This window comes from Harpia harpyja, chromosome 7 (assembly GCF_026419915.1).
Source record: "Harpia harpyja isolate bHarHar1 chromosome 7, bHarHar1 primary haplotype, whole genome shotgun sequence".
Classification (NCBI taxonomy): Eukaryota; Metazoa; Chordata; class Aves; order Accipitriformes; family Accipitridae; genus Harpia; species Harpia harpyja.
This window is the reverse complement of record NC_068946.1, coordinates 36699974-36716922: the sequence shown is the minus strand read 5'-3', so window position 1 is coordinate 36716922 and position 16949 is coordinate 36699974. Positions and strand designations below refer to the sequence as shown.

At 35.7% G+C, this 16949-nt stretch overlaps 1 protein-coding gene across 1 annotated transcript in view; it reads right to left on the bottom strand.

Annotated features, from left to right (window-relative positions):
- Nucleotides 1-934: 934 nt before the first annotated feature.
- Nucleotides 935-16949, bottom strand: part of LOC128144187 (sodium channel protein type 2 subunit alpha-like) — a 79720-nt gene continuing 63705 nt past the window's right edge. Inside the window, exons 22-28 of the mRNA XM_052792657.1 lie at nt 16112-16234; nt 13862-14143; nt 10029-10082; nt 8624-8761; nt 6980-7084; nt 5169-5439; nt 935-4256 (exon numbers count right to left, since the gene is read on the bottom strand). Coding sequence (XP_052648617.1) covers nt 3064-4256; nt 5169-5439; nt 6980-7084; nt 8624-8761; nt 10029-10082; nt 13862-14143; nt 16112-16234 — 2166 coding nt within the window. The 3' untranslated portion in view covers nt 935-3063. The remainder of the gene's footprint in view (nt 4257-5168; nt 5440-6979; nt 7085-8623; nt 8762-10028; nt 10083-13861; nt 14144-16111; nt 16235-16949) is intronic.

Here is a 16949-nt window from a genome sequence, read left to right as displayed (position 1 = left end):
CCCTCCTGGACCCCTTTGCCCTTCAGGACTGTCTCCCAAGGGACTCTCTCAACCAGTGCCTTGAAGAGGTCAAAGTTAGCCCTCCAGAAGTCCATAGTGGTGGTTTTGCTGACCACCTTCTTTGCCTCACCAAGAATTGAAAATTCTATCATTTCATGGTCACTAAGCCCAAGATGGCCTCCAACCATCACACATGCCAGTGAGCAAACTCCAAGAATATTCTACTGACTGCTAATTTTGAAATACAATATTTTAAATTCAAGAAGATAATATTGTGTTTCAATGTACTATATCTTTCTGCCCTTGAACATCATGAACACATCCGTTATAAGTCAACAGTTACTGTATAACACCTGGATATTATGACTATGAACACAGCACAGCTGAGTTTCAGTGAGGTCCCTTTCTTGTGAGATCAAGTGAAATGTTATTTATTATTTTTGAGAATTACTGGAATAAAAAGAATCACTGTACAATTAAAAAAAACTTCTATCTGTTTGCAATGAGCTCTTTGGCTGAATGTTATACAGGACCAAACAGAGGAACTTTGTTGGAGTGTTTGTTTGCATATTTAAGACTCATAAGTATGGGCAGCTTTGGTAGCAGCAGTGTGGCAAACTAAAACACCACTTTAGATACTGAGCAGTGCCTTGATGGTTCAGAAGGGATTTTGAGGGTTGTCAGAAAGGCTGTTGGGGCAGAATGTGTAGGTGTCCTGTGTTATCCCTAGATAGTACACTGGTGACAAAGAAGTAGAAATCAATGTGGTGTAGTCAAAGTTCCCCCATTTTTTAAAAATCGTTTTACATTAAAAAAGATAAATGTGAAGAATAAGGTATTTAGCTCTAGTGATAAAGAAAGCATTCTTTATTTGTACCAAAGCCAGTTTTGGCTTGCTTTAACCAACAGAAGGACAGAGGCAAAGAAAAATAAATACAATAAAAAAATGAAATCTTTATTTTTTGGCTCATTTGTAATATTGTTTACATTGTTTATGATAATAACAATTTCCTGCATGCATTTCACCAACACATTACAAGTCAAAAGCATTTGTAAAAGAAAGATTCTACATTTAATGTTAGCTTGTGTATGAAACACACAATGTCCTGATGTCCTTGATTATACAAATGTGCCATTTTGTTCTTGGGAAATATTGTGGATCCTATTTGTACAAGTCTAGTGCAGCGTGATTCAAAAAGAATAAGAATAGGCTGTGTAAACAGACACTGCAAGATAGCAAGGATTTAATGGACAGTGAGACTATCTTGGAACTTCTGATGCAAATGGCGCTAGAAATTTGCATGTTCCCCTAATACTTTCCTTGCTATGTCCTGTTACCAGATATAACTATTTGGAAACAAGCTGGGTTCCAGATTTACATAATTTACTTCACATTGAAATATATGCAAATATAATATTAAAACAAGATAGTCTACAAATACTCACTTTTTTTCTCATAGTGTGATGATGCCAGTTTGAAATGACCATGGTTAGAAAGTAAGTCAAGTGAATGAGGAAAGAAATATAAGAAACAGTGATCTAAACTTGAAGACACTTTTGTTATATACAAAACTGTTGCCAAATGGTATTTCTTTACATTATTTATATATGCTAACCACATCTTCAACAGGTTAAACAGTTTGCAATATGGCCTGTACACTCTGATTCTACACCATATAGTAGCCACTTCAAATTTAAAATGCAAAACTAAAGAAGCTCATAAATAGCTGCAAACTATTGCTTAATGATTTGAAAGAATGAGGTCTGGTTGAACAATTTGATTCACTTCACCACTGACACATAGCTTCCTATAGTGGCGACTGTGGACAGTGGAAGGAGCAAGATACAGCAGCAAAAGCATTGACATGCATCAGTGATACTCTCCAAACTATCTATAATGACACAGAATACAACATGTCCTGTTGAGCTCTTGCAAATTACCCATACTGTGGCACATATCTGATGCAAGTCAATGTGGCAAAGCCACTTAATTCTATGCTCAAATATGCACGACAGTATACTGTTAATATTTACATGGAAAAAGGTATTTTATTGATTCATTGGATGTTGGCCATAATGAGAGAAGACAGTAACTAAAGAATAGTCCAGGAAAAAATTTGAGGTTTTTAAAAAAAAAATAGAACAAAAGAACTCCCAGGTATATTTTGGTGAAGCTATTTTTCCAGTGCAGAAACCACACAATATTTTTTAGGCTGTGAATATTTTAACAAGAACAAGAACTTGTTCATCTTGAATGATTTGCATAAAAATAAGTCATTGCAGATTCCTGTAAATTAGAGGAGACTTTCCAGGCACATTAATCTGGATGCACATAATCTGGATGCAGCCATACAAGTAGTTAGAACGCCTCAAATTTAAGAGCAACCCTGAAACATGGAAGTTCTTAAAATCTTTAGCTTTGTGCAATGTCGTATTTTTATTTAGGCATGATTGACAAGTGCAGCATGCCTATGCAAATCACTTCTATCTGTACATTATAGAGAATCTGAGAGTAGAACACCTGGTCCTCATACCTCTTTCCCCAACATAAAACCTATTACAAAAATAGTCACATATAATAGTAAACAACTTGTGAATTAAAAAATGATAAATACACTAATACTGATTTTGTAAAAATATGACAAATGTAGCAGTTGCATTACAAACAGTGAAGAGAATTACTGTTCTACGTGTTTTGCAGTAAGTGAAACACAAAAAAAGTATCGCTTCGCACTCATTTCATGCTCCGTGTTCTCTATGGAGCCGCTTTTCCCCTCATTCTTAGCAGTGTCAGCTGTAGTGAAAACAGTAACTTCTTGTCAAGTTTGTTACCCTGATTCACAGAGTCACAGTTTGATGATGAAGGTTCACTGTTTTGTTATAGGCACTGACCTTAAGTATATATATAATGTATATATATGCACACACACGCGCGCACACACACACACACATATATATGTGTAAAAACTGTCAGTTTGGCATAAACCTCCTACAGGAGTCCAGTTGATGCTTCATTCTCAAAGACTGTAAACAAGGTGTCCCACAAGCAGAATTCTTAGATCTTTATTTTTTATTTTCCCTGACATCTTTACCTTTGTAGTTCTTTTCTGCTTTATCTTTTTCATATTTTTCTTTGTCGGGCTTTGTTACACTGTCATAAGAAGGTGGGGAAGTTGTAGAGGAACTCTCATCCGTTTTTTCTGGAGTGGAGTTCCCATTTAGTTTATCAATAATTATCTCTTTTATAACTGGTCCATCTCCTTCTTTGTTTTTATTTCTGTTGTATATACTAGACACCTTTTTAACTTTTTGCCTTAAAAGATAATGCCTGTAAGCACGCTGAATAATGACAGCAGATACCTCCTCCTGTTTTCGTTTTAATGTGGTTGTGATTGGTTCATAGGAGACTTTTGAAGGATTGGCTGCCATAAACCGATCTTCCATCTGTATTCTGAGGGCATCCATCTCCCCACTTTCCCCCAAAACACGCTTTGTGAAAGCAAACAAGATGTCAAGGCAGTGAATTCTGTCGCCGCTTACCATGGGCAGATCCATTGCAATAAGCTGGACTTTGTTTGGTTTTGCTATAAGAAGAGGAGGATCTAATGAAGCTGCAAAATCTGATAGTTTACTGTATTCTATGAACTGTGTTGCATCGGGATCAAACTTCTCCCAGACTTCATAGAACATCTCAAAGTCATCCTCACTCAAGGGTTCAGCACTTTCTTCAGTAGCAACACTGAAGTTCTCCAAAATCACAGCAATGTACATGTTCACCACTACCAGAAATGATATGATAATGTAGCTGACAAAGAAGAAAATCCCAACGGAAGGGTTGCCGCAGTCGCCTTTAATGGAGCTCCCCGGATGATCTTTATGGGGATCACAGTCTGGCTCCCCACTGTTAAGAATTGGGGCTAGCAAACCATCCCAGCCAGCGGATGTGGTAATTTGAAATAGGCAGATCATGCTGTTGCCAAACGTTTCAAAGTTGAACATGTCATCAATCCCAACTTCCCTCTTAACATAGGCAAAGTTGGACATGCCAAATATCGCATAGATAAACATGACCAGGAACAGCAGCAGACCAATGTTGAACAGAGCAGGAAGAGACATCATCAAAGCGAAAAGCAGAGTGCGGATTCCCTTAGCGCCTTTAATGAGACGCAGGATTCGACCAATTCTGGCAAGTCGGATGACTCTGAATAGTGTGGGGGACACAAAATATTTCTCAATCATCTCAGCTAAGAACATACCTAGAGAAAAAAAAGTGAATATTTAAAATATAATTTTAAACTTATTCATTCATTATCTATGGAAAGATTTATTTACTGCTGTCTCCAAAACAATCAGTATAGGGAGTCTATGTTATAGCAAAACATCATACACATTATTACATTTATTGAAAGCTGTTATTAAGGTGAAAGCACCTTCCTTATGTTGAAATGCTATCTAGGAGGAGGGAAATAAGTAAAAGAAAGAAGACTGCTTGTGGCAAGGTAGCTAGTGTCTGCCTAAGCTTTCAGTTATTCCTAAAGCAGCCTGGAGAAAGGAGTTTCTGTCTTGGATATAATTAGTTCTTGAAGCTGAGCCTATTACCACCGTCTTTTATGAAGGACTATATTGGCTTAATTTCTGCAAATTACTGATTTTTTTTTTTACCTGAGGATCTACACTGTATCAGCACAGCCTCTCTCAGGTGTATTACTCTTTAAGACTTAAGTTTTGTCACACAACTCATTTGCACCTTGGAGAGTCATTAGCTTTCAGTTGACAGAAATCTAAATATTCACCAAGGCCTTAGTTAGCAAAAGCAATTAAAAATCTCACCCCCATCACATACTTTTCAGTTTTAGTACTGAAAGCAAATCTGTGGTTAGTTTGCATATACTAGTAAACATTCCTCTTTATATTTGTACAAGTTAATCTAATGTGCCAAATAGTTCCTTCATGTCTTTTGATGGGGATGATGACAGTGAATCTAATGGGAGAGATAAAAATCTTATATGCAACATTTCATCTGTTGTATGCTATAAAGTATGAAGATCTGAATCAACATGTAAGTCATATAGGAAACAGAAAATTTCATATTCAGTATCATAACATTCTTGAAACAAATGTTCCCTTTTCCTTCTACTAGTTCCTTCCTGAAAGGGAATTGCTCTTACCTACTATGGAGAGAATCACAACCACAAAATCAAAAATATTCCAGCCTATAGTGAAGTAGTAGTGGCGAAGTGAAATCAATTTCAAGACACATTCTCCAGTGAAAAGGATAATGAACACAAGGTTAATCCGGGATAAAATTGTTTCCATTTCTTTACTCTGGTCATCTGTTTCTACCATCATTGTGACCATGTTAAGGCAGATGAGTATCATGATGCTGATGTCAAATACTTGTTTCGTTACAAAATCAAAGACCATGCCTTGGAATTTGTTCTGCAAAAACAAGGATGGAATATAGTTTACACTCTGAAAATATTTGTCTTTACAAATGCTAAATGAGAAAGCAAGTCCCTGCAAGATTTAGGAGTGCAGAGCAAGACCCATTCACAGTACATCTGTTAACATACACCAAACCCATGCTGGTTTGTGTTTCATCCTGTTAGAGCACAAGTCTTATGAGGAGTGGCTGAGGGAACTGGGGTTGTTTAGTCTGGAGAAAAGGAGGCTGAGGGGAGACCTTATCGCTCTTTACAACTACCTGAAAGGAGGCTGTAGTGGTTGCTGGTCTCTTCTATCAAGTAACTAGTGATAGGACGAGAGGAAATGGCCTCAAGTTGTGTCAGGGGACGTTTAAATTGGATATTAGGAAAAATTTCATTACTGAAAGGGTTGTCAGGCATTGGAACAGGCTGCCCAGGGAAGTGGTGGAGTCACCATCCCTGGAGGTGTTGAAAAGACGTGTAGATGTGGCGCTTCAGGACATGGTTACTGGGCATGGTGGTGTTGGGTTGGCAGCTGGACTTGAACTTAGAGGTCTTTTCCAAACTTTATGATTCTTTTCTATTCTATTCTATTCTATTCTATTCTATTCTATTCTATTCTATTCTATTCTAAGAAGTGTACCACTGTTGGCTGAAGGGACGGGAAGGGAAACAATGCAATAATAATAGTAATAATATTGACAATAGATATTATTGGTGTAAAAAGGGTAGTATAACTTGATACCCAGCAAGAATGCCAGCCAAATAGAAACACATTTTCTTATCTTTATTCTTAGCTGGTTTTAGAATACTAACCCCCAGAGATGTCTCTCTCTTCCTTAAACTAATTGTGCTTAGTGAGATCGTTGGACCGCTGAAGTTACATGTCTCAAACACACCATGACTGCCATATCCTAGTTTTCCTTTAGTACTTAGCTAAATGTTTATTGCCATATGTTTCTCCTTAGAAAGTCTATTTTTAACTACTTGGTGCATAAGGTTCAACAAGTACTAAATTTTTTCCAAACACTGTAGGTGTTCAGTAAATAACAGAGTAGTTTCTTAGAGACAAATTTATCCTAGTTTATGCTTTACTCCCTAGGACATTCTTTTATTCTGTAAGATTATCTGCATCTGTCTTTCACATTAGGTGACCACTGCCCCCTTCTGTCTTCAGCAGCAAGGGCCAGTGCATCCCCATTTCCTACAAATTCTCTGCGAGGAATAAAAACAGAAAATGAAGTTTATCCGTGGGAACAAGAACCAATAAATGATCCAATCAACTGTACTTTTCTAGGACCTAGCCAGGTAATTGTGAAATTTATCACATTAACCTTATTAAATCCTACAGTTCATACTTCAGAGTGTATGTTTTTAAATGAAACATGACCTAGTCCGCTGAATTAAAAAAAAGGGGGACAAATTCTACCTTTACCAGAAAATACATGGAAAAAATATTTTCTTTCCAGGCATATAACCTTCTCTTGTTGGCTAAAATCATATTCCCAAATCAATATTTAATATTAGAGGTATTAAAATCAATTCACTCTTACCACTGGCCTCGGTATAGGTTTCTGTGGCTTTTTGGATCCCAGTTTTTTCATTGCATTGTAATATTTCTTCTGTTCTTCTGTCATAAATATATCCTGACCTCCAAAGTAAAGAAATAGTATCAGAACTAATTACTATCATGTCCACACATGCAACATTTAACTACAGTATGTCTCTCTGTAATATAATATTACATTTATATTTGATTTATATAACAAAAGTGATTTTTTCAGGTACTTATGGTGTGGATGCTCATATGCATTCCTAACACACAAAAAAACCCCTTACCGGTGCCTTGTCAGGCTGACGGTTGAGTTTTGCCAGTGTCTTCATGCTCGCTTTTGCTGACACGGCTAAAATGGGTCCTACTATACTGATGCTGTTAAATAACTTGCTGAGTAGGATATGTTTAGTGCATAAGAGCTTGACTGGTGCCTTACATGTCCTAAATTCTAGGTAGACTTTTAGGATTACAGCTAACCAGGTCTAAAAGTGGTGTAACTTTGAGGCACAGGTTGTGTCAAGGGAGAGTATTTGGGTCTATGAGGGTTTTAATGACAGCAAAAAATCACCTTTGATATAAACTTAAGAAAAGTAATCCAAATCATGCCATAGCAAATTATTAATTAAAACATCACTGGAAACTTGACTAACTCAAATTAACCTTTGATTGAAGATGCAAATGCTGCCAGTCAGATGTGCAACTGACTGAATTTCAGTATAAAGTAAATTGTGCTTATTGATGAGTCTGAACTAAGTCAGATGGAAACACAATGTCAAAGTCACTGTCTGCTAAAGTGGATATTGAAGCCCAAAGCATGGCATAGTTGATAGAAAGTGAGGAAGTAGCCCCAGACCTGTTTATGGCTCTTTTAAGAAGCTAAAGAATATCTTCACAAGGAAAAAATTCTGTAGTTCACAATTGACTTTTACCGTAGATTCTGTTTGGTGCTGCTGCTTTTTATTTGGTGATTGGATAAAACCAAATCATATGAAACTGCATTTTCACAGCATACAAAGATATAGACTGATCCTGAGGTTCTAGTTCTTCTTGTCAGTTGAAGGCTAAGAATCGTGAGGCTTCAAAATATTTTAAATGTGGTTATTTGTATTTTTAGATTTTTGAAGTTATTTTAAATAACACTATATGCATTATCAATATAATTATTTTAAACGTACTTGTATGTCAAATGTGTACAGAAAAAAAATCCTTCCTTTTATACCTTTGCTTTATTATTGCTAATAAATTATAGATTCTATTTGTTTAACAAGTTCATCTCATTTCTCACAGAAGTGTTAGAAAAATAGAGCTCTTTTGTAGACATTTTCACTTGTATCTTTAAGCCTTTTCATGTGAGGTTTATTGCACTTACTCTTAACCCACTGTTTAATCAGTTTGCAGAACTATTATCTATTGTATGAACACAATGCCATGTTGTATCTTCATTAAGTGTCAACAGTTTATAAGATTAATTAAAAATTAATTTATCTTAATTCTTTAAACATAATTAAAAAAGAAACTCTTCCATGGAAGATAATATTACATCTAATCAAAAGAACAATGCACTTTCCCTTTTTGCATCTTTAAATTAGCTCTTACACAATTTTTTAATTTATAGCACTGTGGAAACATTTTAAATACTTATCTTCTTTTTTTGTTGGTTGAAGTTGTCTATAATGACACCAATGAAAAGGTTCAAGGTAAAGAATGATCCAAATATGATAAAGATGACAAAATAAAGATACATGTACAAGTTGTCCTCATACTTAGGTTGATCTTCTACCTACAAAATATTATAAATTTTATTACCCATGAGAATACTACATGTAAAAAACAATGTATATCATTTATGAATAGGTATATGCTATCTCAGCTAGAAAAGCTATAAACTGTACTTAGTTATTAAAAAGACCCAACATGTGCATTCCAATCAATATTTGGAGAACTGGAAGCTGACAGAATGATTACTCGTATGGAATTTTAAATTAAATGTGCACACAGATATGTTTATGTATGTACATATACACAAAGTTCCTCGTATAGAAGAAAGAAGCAATGTGGGACTGAGAGCAGTCATTAGTACTTAAAATTTTAACAGCACAAATCTAAGTATTTTATATTGTGTTCAGTATATTTTCATGTAACAGAATCAATTAGTTTTTCTATCGCTTAAATCTCCCTGGAACTCTTTTGGTCTTGCATGAGTGTTCTTACATCCAGCTAAGAACAGATGCTTTCAGTAAATTTCTAGTGAGTGTATGTTTTGTGAAATCCATTAAATTGAGGCAAATTTCTAAGGAGGATTTTGTTATTGTTTCAATTTTCCGGATTCCACATCTCAACGCCTGCACCATTACTGCACAATGTGCTACAGTGTAGAAATGCTGAAGTTAATGAAACAGGATACATTACTCTGGGAGATGAATATCACTGTGTGATGATGGATATCACTAATGTGACTATAACCTAGGTTGTACAGAACTAGTTCAGGCATCTGTGTTGCACTTTTTTGTACAAGGTAAACATAGTTTTAGTTTTGTAGCCAAGATAAAATTCTAATCCCTAGAAAACTTAACAGATGACCTTCAACCTTAAAATCTAATTGCACTTAAATAGCTAGATAACCTAAGTGCTCAAACTAAAGAAACAATGAAATGCAGTTACAAATTATAAAACAAGATTAATATATTCAATATGAAATAATTACATTATATAAACTTAAATTAATTCATACTCATGATTACCAAAAGAAGTGGTTAAAAAAACTCTTCTTTGTTTTTTTCATTAACATTAGCTTTTCCAAATAAAGTCCAGTTATGTTAATTTAACTTATTTGGCTAAACAGAAGGAAGTGGGATTAATTCTTTCCACTACAAATTCTAAGATTCATGAAGTTACATAGAAGTTCCTTTCTAGACTAAATGTATCTGGAAAAAATATGTATTGGTGCTGATTATCATTCTTAATGTTATTGTGTGTGTAGCTGTTTAAATTCTATACTCTGTAAGTTTATCAGAATATAACCAACAGATGATCTTTGAAAGTCTTACATCTCGTGAATCAACAGCAGCATACATGATATCCATCCATCCTTTGAAAGTAGCCTAGAAATAAAATAGAGTTGTTATCTTCCTGTCGTGGTTTAACCCCAGCCAGCAACTAAACACCACGCAGCCGCTCACTCACTCCCCCCCACCCAGTGGGATGGGGGAGAAAATCAGGAAAAGAAGCAAAACCCGTGGGTTGAGATAAGAACGGTTTAATAGAACAGAAAAAGAAGAAACTAATAATGATAATGATAACACTAATAAAATGACAACAGAAATAATGAAAGGATTGGAATGTACAAATGATGCGCAGTGCAATTGCTCACCACCCGCTGACCGACACCCCGCCAGTCCCCGAGCGGCGAATCCCTGCCCCCACTTCCCCGTTCCTATACTAGATGGGACGTCACATGGTATGGAATACACCGTTGGCCAGTTTGGGTCAGGTGCCCTGGCTGTGTCCTGTGCCAACTTCTTGTGCCCCTCCAGCTTTCTCACTGGCTGGGCATGAGAAGTTGAAAAATCCTTGACATTAGTCTAAACACTACTGAGCAACAACTGAAAACATCAGTGTTATCAACATTCTTCACATACTGAACTCAAAACACAGCACTGTACCAGCTACTAGGAAGACAGTTAACTCTATCCCAGCTGAAACCAGGACACTTCCCTATAAAAATTCATAATGTGGAAAATAACTAGGTCACAGCATTTGGACCTTAACTTTTAATAAAATCATATCTACATTTATAAACCACATTTAATAACAGGCATAATAAAATATTGTTCATAGTAATACTAGTTTTTTGAGAAATTATTTTTTAGGTATTCAAAAAATATTAAAAATCAGGCTCTGAAGGTCTCAGCAAGGGCACAATGTGTTTGGAGCTGTAGATGCTTACTTTGCAGGTGAAGAATGGTAGAGTCAGATAGATGTTAATGCTGGAGATGTTCAGGTAGAATCTACTAGAATCATTCTTGGTGACAGCCATTTTATCAAGTTTACAGCATGAATTGATGGAGTCAGCAATACAACTTCTGGACAGATGCCAACATGCATCTGAATGTTTTTGCTATGGTTAAACTGCCATGGTATTTTTAGAAATGTTTTAATCCCACATGACTAAAATGAATAGACTCTGTTCAAAATCAAAATATACATTGGTTCTTGAGGAATAACATTTACAGAAGACCAAAAAGTGAACTGTGAAAGAGCTGTGATTAACTTCTTTAAAACTTTGGGCGCAGTTCCTATAGAGACTTTGTCTAGGTAGAATAAAGAGTAAAAAAGATCTGCCGTCATTGCTCTGAGGAGGTGATTTTCATGGACATGGAATGTCCACTTTCTGAGGAACACCAAAGGGTTGGTGTGACATGCTAGTTGAAGGTGTGAGTGCCTGCTCATTAGCCAGAGTTTCCAAGCTTATTCACAATAACAAAAAAAAAAGAGCTAAAAAGCCTGTGAAATGAACAGATAAAGAGCATCTCTCCTGAGGAGATTCAGGAGAGGAACCATCCCAAGGAGTACATTTGCATTTGTGCTTGCCAGAACTAGCTCTGGTACTTTGGTACAGCTGCTAGTTTTCACAGCAGAAAACTTGCACTCTGGGAGTGTTCATGTCCTCCTGAATCTTGCAGTGCAATACAAATTTACTAAGAAGGAATGCTTGGAGCCAGGCTTCATAGATCTTTCTGGCTCAGTCAACAATTGACAGCTATTTGGTGCACTTTGCATAGCAGTATTAGAAGAGGAGCAGAGTTTGATAAGAGCAATAAGTACAGAAGTGTGGAGGGAGAATGTTAATGGAGACAATCAGCTGAAGAGGTGACATGATACATGCTCAAGGATCCCTTAATCTCTGGAGGAAAAGTAAAGGGTGGAAGGGAAAATAATGAAAAATCAGAACAAAAAGAAATAAAGAAAGAGAAGAAGAATGAAAGGTCCACAGTAGTGATGTAGTAAGTAAAGACCAACACTGTCTGGATGGGTGACACAGATGACATTCAGACACAGCTTCAAGAGATTAGAATCTTTCCTTATACATCTTCAGAGGCAAGTATTTGTAATAAGATGATTCACTTTAATCTCTAATACAAGGGTCACAATGAGATCTGAAGTCAGAGAATTAAAATCATTGTTCAGTACTACTACTCCGCACATGAGAGTCACATTGACTTTAGAGGCAAAACGTTTTAAGCCAGGTAGTTAATTTGGGAATTAAGGTCAGCTAGGGATACTGACCTGCTCCAGGACAGAAGGGACAAGCATATCATTCTTAGATAACTTAGTGATATCAGAGCAGTAACAATCCCATGACGTTTCTGACATCTTTTCATATAGTGAAGCTGTATGTCAAGTTATAGACAAGTCATTCTACAGCTAGAGCTCAATCATCTAAACATTATTGCTTGCCTTCTTGCTTGTGTTTTGGGTCAGCTATCAGCTATCAGAAGCTCCACTCTAAGCCAAGGAGACTGTAAAGAGCTAAGGTCTTTATTCCTCTGGCATAAATAAAAGGTATGCTCAGTACCTAGAACAAAACTGTTTCTGTACCACAGCGCATAGGAAAAGGACTTGAAGTGGAAATACAATTTACATACTTTGTATAAGTAGCAGTAAATAATAGAATGAATATGCCATGCAATACAATAACACCTAATACTTCACAAGGATAATACTATAAGTAACATAATATTTGTTTAGTATATTATAATGACTCTTTAAGAAGCATTAATGGACTATGATAGTTATAAATCATGAGTATTTTTTGTGGTAAAAGTATTTCACATTTTCCTACTTTACCCACAGTTTAATGTCTTTGTAGTTTCAGGTACTTAATGAAATCTATTTATTTTAGCAGCAAGTGCTGTTTATCTGCAAACATCAAGAGAAAGTGTTATATGATTAATCAGACCTAATACTCAATTAAGATCTGTCTATCAGTAACTATATTCCCATGGGCAGCTCCTACTTCTCTCAGAGGATTTCAGACTTCTTACACAAATATTATAATAATAGAGAAAGAATTGGCTCCATACTACATGAAACATTGAGTGCCCCAATCTGAGATCTTGCATTATTTATGATTCCTTTCCCTAAACCCACTTGCAGGTCTGGAAAATCAAGCCCCTATTAAACAAATATCTGCATTGGAGACACCAGGTTGATATATTTTTATTTTTACCATCTAATTTACAAACTGGTTCCTTAGATGAATATAGATGTGAAGAAAAATCCACTCCACCTTGACCAGGCTGTTGACAAAAGAAAAATTACTTCGCAGTGCCAAAAGTGCCTAGATTAATGGATTTTGACTGTGGAAGAATGTTGCTGTGGGTGCGTAATGATACCTAGGAACAGATTATGTGGGAGGCACTGGCGGTAGTTGCTCATTTCAGACCAGACAGTCAGTTAGGAAGTCTGCCCTCTTTTAAGCTGCTGTCTGCCTTCCTGTCTTACAAGGTAACTGAGCTCATAAAGGAGGGGAGAGACCTTCTAATAATTAGAGGGACCTCTGAGCCTTGTCCACCATGGCGAGACTCATGAAATGCATTCCTGAATTTTATATTGTGCACCACTAAAAAGATTCTTGTACCGTTTTCACTTATTATTTTCACATTATTATCATCACGATGAGACTGTATTCCCTAGCCTTAGAATGGAAAGTTACTCTACTATCATTAATAGAAAAATTACAGGTAACAATGCAATGGAGTTGTGTAAGCTGTACATCATTGCTATGAAGAAATTATTCCACTACTTAACAGTCTTAACTTGCCCATTTTTCCAAGACTTTTTTAAAAAGAGCAAAAAGAAAATATATAAATTTACTTACTACTTGAAGCAGAGCAAGATATCCAGCTCCTACATTATCAAAGTTTACTTTCACATTTTTCCATCGGGCACTTTGATTGTTTTTTATGAGTTCCTCACACTGAGTATAATTGTTGACATCACTGACATCAAACATCTCACCAGTTGTGGTGTTGACACAGTGATAGAATTTGCCAGCAAACAGATTTACTCCCATGATGCTGAAGATGAGCCAGAATATAAGACAAACCAGCAATACATTCATGATAGATGGAATTGCTCCTACAAGGGCATTTACAACCACCTAGTGTACAAATTAGACAAAATAGCCACTTAGTTTGCGAACAGAAAAATAAAAATACTTTAAAAATGTTAGAACAGTATTAATATGGAATGGACAGTTAAAATATTACATTAAAATTTAAGGGGAAAATGTTATTTAAGGTTCAATAAAAACACTAATGAGATTGCAAAAAGGAAGAAATAAAATAATATGGAAACCAAGACAATGCAAAAGTCTGAAAAAAACTTAAAAAGCAAAATAAAACCTGTTAGTAGCAAGATGGATTCTTAGAATTTGTGTGCTCTGGAGAAAAAGAGAGAAATAAATGTTAAATTCCAACAATACAAATCAAAATCTATAAGTAGAAAATAAACCAGAAAAAGATCAAAGAATGATGATGTGGAAGACTGAATAAAAATGTCTACATGTAAAACTATCATTACTAATGATTTTATTCTCAGAAACTTTATATATATATTGGCACCAGTGTATTTTAGCATCTACATACAGTGTAACATAATTAAGCATATCTTATTTAGTGTTTATTAACAGCATCTGCTATAAGTCTTGGTTTTAAATTGCCTGGCTCACTATAGTTGCTCTTACATTTATCTGTTAGGGTTTTTTTTAATTGGCTGCTTTAATACAGTTGAGCTACTCTATATGGGCAAGTGGCAGTAAAAGATCAGGTGAAATCCCTTGAGAAAGATTTTCTTTTACTTATTGTGGTTGAACTAAAAGAAAGCTGCAGATATTCAGACAATAATTTTCTACCAAATCAGTAAAGACTGCAGTACTTTTTTGTGTATGCTTTTAAAAATAGTAGTATTTTTCAATTCACTAATTTGACTGAAAGTAGTCTAAGATCAATAGAGGTTTTGGCCATTTATTAGATAGGGACTTATGTGTTGTTTGCAATGCAAATCATGTAAAACGTAACAGTGATGGCGATGTGCTGCAGGACACACTCCCCTACAGTAGACAGTGTGGCCACCTCTAGAATATCAACAGCCTCAACCCACACAGGAACCACACTATTTATTTGGAAACTTAAGACTTGTGACCAAACTATAAACATGTATTGCCACATATGGGTATAGGTGAAAGATTAAAAGGAGATTTCTTGATAACATTATCTTGTTCATTTTTTGTGTATCAGTTTTTCCAGGAAATAGCACAGTCTGCATTTTCAGCAGACAGCTTGTAACAGTTGGGTGGGGGTTTTTTGTCAGATTGGTAGAATATGAAAATAATAAATTCCTCAACAGGAAGGATTTAGCTGTGTAGAAGGAGAGGTAGGATGGCAGCAGATGCATTCATATGAAGTAAAGGACACTAGCTGAGAAAATTATTTCCCATCTCTCCCCTTCTATACTTCCAACCCCATTCTTATTTTAGGTGTATGTTCAGAGAACCATTCCCTAATACTACAGCATTTATTGTGGGTTTTTTTTCCCCAGGCAGGTAGACAGGGAGCTGCAGGGAGGCTTTAGTTTCTGATGTGTCACTGTTGTCAGCTGCTTCTCCTTTTTTTGTTTTGTTTTGTTTTGGTTTGGTTTGGTTTCCGGCTAATCCTGTTCCACTCTGCACCACTGACAAACTAACAGAAAATAAAAGTTAGCTACAGAAATTTATAAAATAAGTCCCTAGCTAAAATGGAGGAAAAAACCCCAACTCTCTGTTCTAAAATTTCTCATGTCCTTTTACTTTTCTATATACGTGCAGAAATCAATGGAAATTTTAACAGTCAGGGGGCTGGGATAACACAATTATGCAGCAGTGAGCAGGCAAATTTAATGAGCTCAAGGTCTAATCTCCAAATGTAAGCTGTACACAAGTCTTGTCTATAAGGACATGTTGGAAGGCCTTTTTCAACACATTTTTGCATGCATTCCCATTCTGGAGTTCTTTGCAGAAGGCATGAGTGTCACACTTCTACATTAATTTTTGTATGCATACATTCATTCAGACTGATTAATTTTATCTCACCCTCATTCCTTCAAATCGTGACAAGGCTCTTAAAGGTCTTAAAGCTCTTAATGTGCGAAGCGATTTAATGGCACCAAGTTCAGAATAGCCCAAAGCATTGGCTATTAAACTAACCAATGAGACCTATAAAAATACAGAAAAAATATTATAAAAATTGTTCTACATTGTTTATTTAAAAAGAATACACATTCAATCGACAGAAAGTTCAACAGTGACAAATAGAAAAACACCATTCTTGTTTATAGTGATATTGGAGGCCCAATCCCACAATTTTTATACTTGCTGGAAAGCCAAGAGGTCATAAGAAGGCATGTTTGGAAAAGGAATATATGCTATTAAATGTCTGTTATACATGGATAGGGTTTCACAGTCAGATAGAAGCACACTGTTGGTGAAGGATAAGATTTTCAGAAATACTTAAAGACAAGATAGCCATACTTTCAGTAACTTCATTAATGTTCAACCTTCCAAGCGATTTAAAATTCTGAATACATTTGGATAGTTTATTAACTACTGACAATATTATTAATGCCTGTAATCACTAATAATATGCTAAATAATGTAGTGGTTAATTAGCTTTTGCTATAAATATTATTTCTAAGTAAGTCAAACACTCAGTTCATAACAACAATAGCCAGGGTATCTATGAAATATATATTGACAGAGGTGGTACTTTCTCACTCGCCCAACAACTCTCTCAATAACATTTTTTTCTCTTCTAAGTATAGGAAAATATTATGGGATAGTTATTAACAGATGCTAGCATTATAACAGTAAGTGCTTTATTATCTACAACAGTAGTGAGCTCCTGATTCACGTTATCGGGATTTTAATATAA